At 41.4% G+C, this 12,068-nt stretch overlaps 1 protein-coding gene across 1 annotated transcript in view; it reads left to right on the top strand.

The window, feature by feature from the left end:
- Positions 1–12,068, top strand: part of LOC137352312 (lamin-B3-like) — a 58,741-nt gene that overhangs the window by 26,495 nt on the left and 20,178 nt on the right. Inside the window, exons 5-6 of the mRNA XM_068017597.1 lie at positions 4,126–4,251; positions 6,227–6,447. Coding sequence (XP_067873698.1) covers positions 4,126–4,251; positions 6,227–6,447 — 347 coding nt within the window. The remainder of the gene's footprint in view (positions 1–4,125; positions 4,252–6,226; positions 6,448–12,068) is intronic.

Here is a 12,068-nt window from a genome sequence, read left to right as displayed (position 1 = left end):
CATGGGAACAGACGCTTTAGCTTAGTCAGGTTTGCTCACTACATTTGTCAATAAAGGGACACAGTATTCCGTTAGATTGGAAAGTAGCGAATGTAACTCCTTTATTTAAAAAGGGAGGGAGACAGAAAGCAGGAAACCACAGGCCGGTTAGCTTAACATCTGTCAGAGGGAAAATGTTAGATGCTGTCATTAAAGATGTTCTAGCAGGGCATTTAGAAAAATTAAAGGTAATCCGGCAGAGTCAACATGGTTTTGTGAAAAGGAAATCCTGTTTAACATATTTATTGGAGTTCTTTTGAGGGAGTTACATGTGCTGTGGATAAAGGGGAACCGGTGGATGTAATGTACTTAGATTTCCAGAAGGCATTTGATAAGGTGTCACGTCAAAGGTTATTGCAGAAAATCAGAGCTCACGGTGTAGGGGGTAACATATTGACATGGATAGAAGATTGCCTAGCTAACAGGAAACAGACAGTAGGCATAAGTGGGTCATTTTGTGGTTGGCAAGATATAACGAGTGGTGTGCCACAGGGGTCTGTGCTGGGGCCTCCACTTTTTACAATTTATATTGTTATGACAGACCACTCCTGTCAAAGGCCCCAATCAAAATATACGATTCTGATTGCGGTGGGACCAACGCACTGTTAATTCAATCCTGTCGTTCCACAGATCGGCTAACATATCATTTTAAAACTTTCCAAATTAAAGAAAGACCCACCAAATTGTACCATCTATTAACACCCAAATGAGGCTACCCAAAACCAGGTGCCTTTAAATCAACAAATTAACTCTTTAATTAAAATAGCTAAATTCTTAATTCTGAACATTTAAAAATAGAAAAATTAAAGTCCTTGCAAACTTACAGTCCAATGTTGTTTGAAGTCCTCGCAGAATGTTGTTTGAAGTCCAGTGAATTTCAACAATTAACGGCTTACAAACACTTTCAACAGAATCAATCTGACTTTAGCGTCTTTGGGGGATAAAAGATTGTCACAGTCTAATCTCCCTTTCTTCAATTTAAATTACCAGTGATCTCTGTTTTGGCTTGACTTTTTCTTTTGAATTTTGAGGGATAATTATTAAACAGACTAAATTCCTATTCCTTCAGTTTAAATGGTTGAGAGCTCTTTTTCCAGGCTCTGACAGCACAGCTGTGTCTTCTGTCTGTGTCAATGTGTTCTGTTCGGACAAACTGTCTCACTAAAAGCCAGTTCAAACTGAATTGAAACAAATGTATTGCATCAGGCTCACTCCCATTGGCTGTTTCCATGGTATTGAGAATGCACCCATTGAATCGCAGTCTCCAAATGGCTGTTTACTAAGGGAACGAAAATGCATCTTTCTACAACACCGGAGGCTTGCCGGCTCTTAAAGCAATACTGATCCCTTGCAAACCTTAAAGACAAACTGCGTATTCCGAAAAAAAACTACATGACGATATAAATGACTTAGATGAAGGGACCGAAGGTATGTTTGCTAAATTTAGCAGATGACACAAAGATAGGTAGGAAAGTAACTTGTGAAGAGGATGTAAGGAGGCTACAAAGGGATATAAATCGGTTAAGGGAGTGGTCAAATACCTGGCAAATGGAGTATAATGTTGGAAAGTGTGAAATTATCTACTTTGGCAGGAAGAATAAAAAAGAAGCATATTATCTAAATAGTGTGAGATTTGCAGAGCTCTGAGATGCAGAGGGTGTCCTAGTGTATGAATTGCAAAAGTTTGTATGCAGGTACAGCACGTAATTAAGAAAGCTAATAGAATGTTATCGTTTATTGTGAGGAGAATTGAATATAAAAGTAGGGAGGTTATGCTTCAGCTAAACAGGGCATTGGTGAGACCACATCTGGAGTACTGTGCACAGTGCTGGTCTCCTTATTTAAGGAAGGATGTAAATGCATTGGAGGCAGTACAGAGAAGGTTTACTGGACTAATACCTGGAATTGGCGAGTTGTCTTAAGAGAAAAGATTGGACAGGCTAGGCTTGTATTCACTGGAATTTAGAAGAGGAAGAGGCGACTTGATTGAAACATATAAGATCCTGAGAGGTCTTGACAGGGTGGATGTGGGAAGGATGTTTCCTCTTGTGGGAGAATCTAGAAACTAGGGATCACTGTTCAAAAAAAATAAAGGGATTGCCCGTTTAAGACCGAGATGAGGAGAATTTGTTTCTCTGAGGTTCATGAGTCTTTGGAATTCTCTTCCTCAAAAGGTGGTGGATGCAGAGTCTTTGAATATTTTTAAGGCAGAGGTAGATAGATTCTTGATAAGGGGGTGGAAGGTTATCGGGGGTAGTTGGAAATGTGGATCAATCAGTTCAGCCATGAACTTATTGAATGGCAGAGCAGGCTCAAAAGTCCAGGTGGCCTACTCCTACTCCTAATTCGTATGTTTGTATTTGAAACTCTACATATGTACATACAACTGACTAATCAGTTTGTGTGATAGCTATAGGAAAAGAAAATGGATAATACAATGGAGATTCAAGTAACAGCAAACAGCGTGCTTACAGTTTAGACCATATGAATGTGGAACCAGTGCTCGGTGTATATTATTCTGAGCAATAATCAAAAGGCTAATGGAGTGTTTGTTCTTATCTCAAGGGGGTTGATATACAAAGGGGTGGAGGTTATGCTATTATTGTGTAAAATTCTGCTTAGACCACATCTGGAGTACAGTGATCAGTTCTGGGCACCACACCGCAGGAAGATTGTATTGGCCTTGAAGAGGATGCAGTGCAAATTCACCAGAATGATATCTGGACTCTACGGATTAGATATACGAAGGAAGGTGGCTTGTAGTCTCTTATGTATAGAAGATTGAGGTCTTTAAGCTGATTAAAAGATTTGCAGGGATAAAGAGAAACTATTTTCGTTAGTGGGGAGATTGCGAATAAGGGAGCACAACCTAATATTTAGAGATGGCCTATTCAGGGATGATACAAGGAAGCACTTCTTAACACAAAGGGTAGTGGAAATCGAACACTCCCACAAAAAGCTGAAACTAGATAATTTGAAAAATTCAAAGCTGAGGTAAATAGTTTTTTGTTGGGAAAGGATATGGAGCAAAGGGAGGTTGGTAGCATTCTCGCCTCTGCATCACAATGTTCTGGGTTGAAGTCCCACTCCAGGACTTGAGCACAAAAGTTAAGGCTGACACTCCGGTGCAGGACTGAGGGAGTGCTGCACTGTCAGAGGTGCCATTTTTCAGATGAGACATTAAACCGAGGCAATGTCGGCCCTCAGTGGACGTAAAAGATCCCATGGCACTATTTCAAGGAGCAGGGGGTTTTCACCGGTGTTCTGTCCAATATTATCCCTCAATCAACAACATGCACATAGATTATCTAGTGATTGTTGCATTTCTGTTTGTGGAAGTTTGCTGTGTGCAATTTGGCTGCCACATCTCCTACATTTCAATGGTGAAAACACTTCAAAAATTCTTCATTGACTATAAAGTGTTTTGAGACATCCAGTGGTTGTGAAAAGTGCTCTATAAATGCAAGTCTTTCTTTCTTTCTGCTAAAATTGGCATTGGACAAGGTAGAAAGAATTTGCATCTATCTGGCACCTTTCACAAATTGTGCTTTCTGGCTGATGACAGGCCTTTGTAGTATAATCACAGTTGTAACGTAGAAATTGTGGCAGCTAATTTGCACACGAGGTCCCACAAAATAGTAATGAGTGAATGATCAGATAATTTGTTTTAGTTGCTACCAACTGAGCCACAGCTTATACAGCTAAAGCAGTGGTTCCACTAGGTAAGAAAAACGTGCCTTTCGTGACCTCAGCATGCCTCTAAACACTCACCAGCCAATAACCTACTTTTGAAGTGTTGTCACTATTGTGTGTTGTCAGACCTTTGTCACTTTTTAAATTGACAACTTTTATAATTGTACACAATTCACAACCAGCAATTCACTTTCATTCCCTGAAAAAATAAATCTTTTATTCCATGGTCTTTGTAGGAGTCTACATAAATCCAGGAACAGAACTGCTGGAAAGTGTTTCGAATTTGAAAATTAGTAGTTTACTTCAGCAAAAAAAAATCATGAGCTCATCTACCTTGAGGGCCTTGACCTGTTTAGAATGTGCTGGTTACTTCTCTTTCTCCATGTACTACAGCTTGAAAGTGCCCAGCTGGCTGCTGCAAAGAGCAACGATTTGGCTAGTGCTGCAAAGGAAGAAGTGGAGACAGCAAAAATGAAGATCAACACTCTAACATCTCAACTTCAGGAAAGCCGTAATCAGGTAAAACCTCAATTTATTCTCTAGAATGTATTCAAAGTTATAAACTTGGGAAAAATGTTTTACATAAAAATGGTGACTGTAGAATCATACATCAGAAAAGAAGGCCATTCGATCCATTGTGTCTATGCTGACTCTTCGCAGAGCTAGTCTCACACCCCTGCTCCTTCCCCATAAAAATTTCTCTTTTTTCCAAGTATCTGTTCAATTCCTTTTTGATAGTGAGTCTAGTTCCGCCACCCTTTCAGGCACTGCGTTCTAGATCATAATTCACTGCATAGATTTTATTTCCTCACTTGCCCTTGATCCTTTTGCCAGTTGTCATAAAGCTGTGTCATCTAGTTACCAATCCTTCGGATTACTATCAGCAGAAGTTCTAATTCTCTTTGGATATTAATTAGCATTGCCTGCCAGATATTACTATATTAGAGTTCTTTTTTTAAAAAAATGTATCATAAGAAGTTGGATAATCCAGTACAGGGGTTCTCAACTGGGGGCCGAGGCTACCTAGGGGTCCATGAGAAGGTTTCAAGGAGGCCACTAAAACTAACAAGTGGAAATGCTTGTTTCATCCATTGTCTCAATGTGCTGCCTGCCTGCCTGGCCACTAATCTTTGTGTAACTCACAATTGTGACTTCGATCTAGCCAATCTTGTCGATCGATCTTTGGATACTTTGGACAGGTAATGCAAGATTACTGCTTGGGTCGGGTGTATCGTCATGCTTAAGACATGGTGGAGCAGAATGATCCTGTGCAGGGACTGGGCCAACAGGGTGGACATTGAGGTTATCACCAGCAGCATTAAAAAGATTGTGAATTTCCTCAATTCATTCGGTAAGGAGCAGCAGCCAGTGAATAATAAATAACCAACAGTAACAATAGAATCGCCAAAGGACAACCTCCTCTTTACACCCACTCTTTCTGATGATGCTGGGATTTAAGGCCTGGTTCAGGTCATATCCTGCATTAATTTGTCTCTAACTTGGTGTTGGTGGAACACTCAAATTGCATCTAATTTCCAGTTATCGGGGTTGGGTTAATATATGATTGGTTTTAAATCATCTGTATTATAATTAAACTTAACGACTGTATGTATATAATAGAGGCAGTTTTTCTCATTCAAAAATATAACTCCAAGTATCACAAGCATTGTGGGATTCTTTCACACTGATAGAATTTGTTCATTACCCCAACACTGATGCATTATCTCAAGATTCCAGCGTTCGCCCGAGCTGGCGGGCAGCCATAAAGGCGGGGCTAAAGTGTGGCGAGTCGAAGAGACTTAGCAGTTGGCAGGAAAAAAGACAAAAGCGCAAGGGGAGAGCCAACTGTGTCACATCCCCGACAAACAAATTTTTCTGCAGCACCTGTGGAAGAGCCTGTCACGCTAGAATTGGCCTTTATAGCCACTCCAGGCGCTGCTCCACACACCACTGACCACCTCCAGTCGCTTACCCATTGTCTCTCGAGATAAGGAGGCCAAAGATTTCCCGAATTACCTGAGGTTAATCAGGCTCTAAACAGCAGTACACTGAAATCCACCAAACTGAGTATCTGTAAAGAAGAACATCTCTTAATTCTGTAACTAAAGTGTGTACAATGTTGCATAGTAAGGAAGGCTTTTTTAAGACCCATAGAATATAAGTGGACATGTGACTAAGTAGAAACTTTACACCTATCAAATACTGTTTAAGTCCAGAGAAATGAACCTTGCCCCCTTCCCACAAGTAAACATGGAATCATAATTTGTTTGTCGTTGAGATGTCAGTGACAATAGCCTAAGATCTTGCTGTTGTCCCCTGTCAAGTCATGAGCCTTTCTGTCTATCGCTTCTTGCGTTGGATCTTCCCACTTACTATCTAAATATCCCAGCAGGATGGAAGCTTTGTTTTGGGAGGAGGTTTCTCATTGTAGCAAACTGATTTTCTTTGTTATTGTCTTTTTCTTATAATTCCCTTTTTATTCTAATTTTCTCAGAGTTCTGATTTGCAAACTAAAGTTCAGGATTTGGAGATGATGTTAGATCGTGAGAAGACAGCTAACCAAAAGCAGATGGCAGACAAGGAGAAAGAAAATGATGAAATTCACGAGGAAATGTTGGCACTGCAGGAGAAGTATAATGAACAACTTGAGGGGAAACTGGCATTGGACATGGAGATAAACGCTTACAGCAAAATGCTGGATGGAGAGGAACAAAGGTGAGTTCCTTGTTTATTTGTTTTCGGCAAAGTTTCATTGCTTAATGATCTATCCGAAACAAAATTAATCAGTTCAAACTAATTGAAGAAGATACTTATTTCCATGTTACTGTTGAGCCTTGCTCCTTCTACAGTCACAGCATGAGACTACATTCTATAATTCTCCACAAAGCACACTGTCTTCTTATTTTAATTTATGCACTTACTCTCTCCTGATCTGCATCTGTATCGAAAAGAACTCTGTAGCCAGTTGCTCCACTCCTGACTCCCCAAGCCCTCTACTACCTACAAGTCAGGAGTGTGATGGAATCCTCTCCACTTGCCTGGGCAGTTACGGTTCCAACAACCTTCAAGAAACTTGACATTCGATCCAGAACAAAGCAGCCCACTTGCTTGCTGCCCCATTCACTGGCTTAACCATCACGCCTTCCGCCATTGGTGTACCATGGCTGCAGTGTGTCCTGTGCTGTCTGCAGATGCACTTCAACACGCTATGGCTTCCTCAACGAGGCCTCACAAATCAGTGACCTCCACTGCCTAGAAGCACAAGGGCAGCAGGTACATTAGATCACTATCACCTTCAGGTTCCCCGCCAAGTTACACACCATCCTAATTTGGTCAAACTCATGGAACTTCCTGGATAGTTAGTATTGCAGGAGTAACTTCACCACATGGACGGCATTGGTTGAAGAAGGTAGTCCACCGCCATCTAGCTGGTGGCAACTAGAGATGGGCAATATATGCCGACCTCGCCACAGATGCCATGTCCGAGAATTAATTTTTAAAATAAATCTGTGCTAGTCCTCGTGCATCACTACTCCGTCTTCCGTGACCATTTATTTCCTACTCCCTTTCTCACCCTTGCCCCACCCCACCCAAAAATATCAGCAGTCTGTAAAAATAGTCTTGGATATATAGTGGTAATTCTGTGATGCTGTTTTCCTAGTCACTCCATTCCCTATCCTGTCTGAGTCCTGATGTGGAGTATCAGATTCCAGGATCATTTGGCCAGCAGCCAGCTTCCATCAATTTATCTTAACCACTATCCCAAATTCTCTTAGAAATATTAGTATTTTTTAACTTGAAACACGGTAGCCTCACAATAAATGATTTAAATCCAATGAAGAGCTGATTGGTAATTTAAAGTGCTATGCTGATAACCACTTGCACTTCAGATTTTTCTTTGTCAGGTACATTTGATTCTTTGTACAAAGCAAATATAGCCACAGATACATAACCATTATAGAATATTGAATAGAGCAGTGTCATCAGCTGTTACTATGGGGGTAAAGGGTGTAGATTCTGCCTGCAGAGCTAAAATTATTTTGTTCAGTGATATTTTAGGGTCAAATTCTAGATTTAAAAAAAAAATCCTTTTCATGGGGTGTGGGTGTTGCTGACAAAGCCAGCATTTATTGCCCATCCCAAATTGCCCTTGAGAAAGTGGTGATGAGCTCCCTTCTTGAACGGCTGCATTGAAGTCCCCCACCCAGAGTACATTCTGCATCCTTGTTACCAAAAATGGTACCCAAGTGGTGGTCAACATGGAGAAGCACTGATTCCTCAGCCGAGGGGAGGGTGGTAGGTGGTTATCAGCAGTAGGATTCCTTGCCTGTGTTTGGCCTGATGCCATGAGACTTCGTGGGGTCTGGACTCCATATTGAGGACTCCCAAGGCAACTCCCTCCCGATTGTGCACCATGGTGCCACCACCTCCGGTGGATCTGACCTGCTGGTGGGACAGGACATACCCTGGGTTGGTGAAGGAGGTGTCTGGGACATTGGCTGTAAGGTATGATTTGGTGAGTATGACTATGTCAGGCAGTTGCTTGCCTAGTCTGTGAGCTAGCTCTCCCAATTTTGGCACAAATCCCCAGAACTTTGCATAGTTGACTGAGCAGGGTGAGCTGCTGTGTTTTCTGGTTCCTATCTTAATGCTGAGTGTTCCATCTGCTTTTATTCTTTGTTGATTTTTCTATAAAAGTTTTGTACAACTGAATGGTTTGGTATACCATTTCAGAGGCATTTCAAGAGTCACAGGTAGGTCAGACAGGATAAGGATGACATTCCTTTCCCTAAAGGACATGAGTGAACCAGGTGGGTTTTTACAACAATCTGGTCATTTTTGGTCACCATTACAGTGACTAGCTTTTAGTTCCAGATTTATTAATTAATTGATTTTAAATTCCAGCAGCTGCCATGGTGGGATTTGAATTCGTGTCCCCAGAATATTAGTCGGAGCCTCTGGATTTCTAGTCCAGTAACATCTTCCCTCGTCAATGCTTGAAATCCTGTTTCATTCCAGGAAAACTTCAGCTATCTGAATTTATTATGTTAAGTGTCAGAAGTTTGCTCAATGATGTTTGACGAGTTTATTCTCCCTGCAGTGGACATCATATTCCAGAATATTGGCAGTGATTTTTTGAGCTGCATTGAGAACCCAGTTCATTCTTATGCATTTGACTGGCAAGACTGCCTTTCCAGGACCATTGGCATCAGGTCCAGGAGGTTCTCCTCCTTTTGTGGTTTGGCTTTATGTGGGCTATATGAAAGTTGCATTCAATAGAACTCCTTTAAGTCCTGATTGATAACTGAATGTAGTCCCTTTCTAAGTTGTTTAAAACTGCTTGCAAATGTAAATTGAAGTTTCTTAGCTAGAAAGTAGCTTTGGTTTTTATAGGCCCATGATTATAGGTAGGCTCATTGGTTAATTACTTCATATGGTAAAAAGACCTCAAATGATTTGATGATGAAATAGCTCATGGGATAAATATTGCATTGTAACATTTCACTGGTAAATATCCCAGAGACCCAGTTTGAAACTATTCTTACCATTCCACAGGTACTTTTTTTGGCTTCTCTCAAATCCACTTTCCATTGACTGACTGTGTCTTATAAAGCAATTGCACAGCGTACTACCGCAATTTCTCCAAATTTAGCTAATGCTCAGGACAGTGATTTTTGCAGATCTGTTTTGGCAACAGGGATTGGAGCATCCTAACTAGAGCTGTATTTATATAATGCCTTTAACATACTAAAACATCCCGAGGTGCTTTACAAGCATTATCAAACAAAATTAGACACTGAGCCACATAAGGAGGCGATATTAGGCCAGATGACCAAAAGCTTGGTCAAAGAGGTAGGTTTTAAGGGGTGGCTTAAAGAGGAAAAGAGAAGTAGAGAGATTTAGGGAAGGAATTCCTGAGCTTAGGACCTTGGCTGCTGAGGCCACCAATAATGGAGTGATTAAAATCAGGACTGCTCAAGAGGCCAGAATTGGCAGAGCGCAGTGATCCTGGAGGGTGTTGTGGGGTCAAGTGTTGGCTATAAGTCTGAGGGAGATCAGAGATGGGGATAAGGCCATGGAGGGATTTGAAGACAAGGATGAGAATTTTAAAATCAAGGTGTTGCTTAATCAGGAGCCAATGTAGGTCATCAAGCACAGGGGAGATGGATGAGCGGGATGGTGTGGGTTAAGACTTGAACTGCAGCATTTGAATGACTCAAGTTTGCGGAGGGTAGAAGTAGGGACTCAGGCCAGGCGTGTATTGGAAAAATCAAGTCTAGAGGTGCCAAAGGCATGGTTGAAGTTCAGCAGCAGCTAAGCTGAGGCAAGGTCAGAGTTGGGCAACGTTATGGTGGTGGAATTTGATGGTCCTAGTGATGGCGTGAATGTGGTAGGAAGCTCATCTCTGGTTTAGATATAACACCAAAGTTATGCATAGTTTGATTCAGCCTCATATAGTTGCCAGGGAGTAGAATGGAGATTGTGATGGGGACTGAAGACAATAGCATCTGTCTTCCCAATGTTTAGTTGAAGGAAATTTCTGCTCATCCCATACTACTACAAATCTGGTATTTTGGTGTGGTTCCTATAAATATGTGAGGGATTCCTATAAGAATGAAAGACCTGCATTTATAATGACAATGAAAGTGGGATTACGTACCTTTTTTATAGGATCTTCCATCTTCAAGTAATGACCTCCTTCACCATGATTCCTCTCAACTATCCCTTCACTCATACTGCTATTTCAATGAAGAAGAACTGAGTTGTTAGACAATCCCGAGCCTTTGCGTATAACAGAAGCGAGAGGGAATGTCAGTTGAAGGGGTAATCTTTGTATTGTTGCAGAGGCATAGAAGACCTTTCTTCAGATTACGCAAGGATGGCCAGATTCCTACAGTTAAGGAAGACTGCTTTCATCAAAGAATGACAAAGACTCAACAAGCATGTAATTCCACTAATCAGTAAATCAATCCTTAATTTTGAATTGGTACCAAAAGCATAAAGGAGAAAGTAGGAATAATATTTTCTGTGCCAAGAGTAATCAAGATATAGAATGATTTACCACAAGTGGCTTTTGAAGCTGAGTCAACGAGAATATATAAAAGGGAATAAGAAAAAAGTTGAAAATATTAAAGGATCTGTGGGAAGTGAGTACGTAACTCCAGTGGGAGAGTTAGCATGGTCAAATAGCCCGAGCCTGTACCAAAATTTTTGTTAGAACAAGAACTGAAAAGTGTAATAATTGCTCTGGTATTCAATAATGAGTGTACAAATTCTTACTGTGTGCCAAGTGCAAGGAAGATTATTCACGCTGTACAAAGAACAAAGATCAGTGCAGCACAGGAACAGGCCATTCGGCCCTCCAAGCCTGATGTCTGTCCAAACTAAAACTTTCTGCATTTTCGGGGTCCGTATCCCTCTATTCCCATCCTATTCATGTATTTGTCAAGATGCCTCTTAAGCATCGCTATCGTACCTGCTTCCACCACCTCCCCTAGCAGCAAGTTCCAGGCACTCACAACCCTCTGTTTAAAAAAAAAAACTTGCCTCGCACATCCCCTCTAAACTTTGCCCCTTGCACCTTAAACCTATGTCCCTTAGTAACTGACTCTTCCACCCTGGGACAAAGGTTTTGACTATCCACTCTATCCATGCCACTCATAACTTTGTAAACCGCTATCCGGTCGTCCCTCCACCTCCGTCGTTCCAGTGAAAACAATCCGAGTTTATCCAACCTCTCCTCATAGCTAATACCCTCCAGATCAGGCAACATCCTGGTAAACCTCTTCTGTACCCTCTCCAAAGCCTCCACATCCTTCTGGTAGTGTGACGACCAGAATTGTATGCAATATTCCAAGTGTTGCCTAACTAAGGTTCTGTACAGCTGCTGCATGCCTTGCCAATTTTTATACTCAATGCCCCGACCGATGAAGGCAAGCATGCCGTATGCCTTCTTGACTACCTTATCCACCTGCATTGCCACTTTCAGTGACCTGTGGACCTGTACGTCCAGATCTCTCTGCCTGTCAACACTCCTAAGGGTTTTGCCATTTACTGTATACTTCCCACTTGTATTAGACCTTCCAAAATGCATTACCTCACATTTGTCCAGACTAAACTCCATCTGCCATTTCTCCGCCCAAGTCTCCAACCGATCTATATCCTGCTGTATCCTCTGACAATCCTCATCTCCACCAACCTGTGTGTTGTCCGCAAACTTACTAATCAGACCAGCTACGTTTTCCTCCAAATCATTTATATATACTACAAACAGCAAAGGTCCCAGCACTGATCCCTGCGGAACACCATTCGTCACATCCCTCCATTCAGAAAAG

This window comes from Heterodontus francisci, chromosome 38, assembly GCF_036365525.1.
Source record: "Heterodontus francisci isolate sHetFra1 chromosome 38, sHetFra1.hap1, whole genome shotgun sequence".
In the NCBI taxonomy this organism is placed as follows: Eukaryota; Metazoa; Chordata; class Chondrichthyes; order Heterodontiformes; family Heterodontidae; genus Heterodontus; species Heterodontus francisci.
Note: the sequence above shows the minus strand (reverse complement) of the source record. Positions and strands in the feature narration are given on the sequence as shown.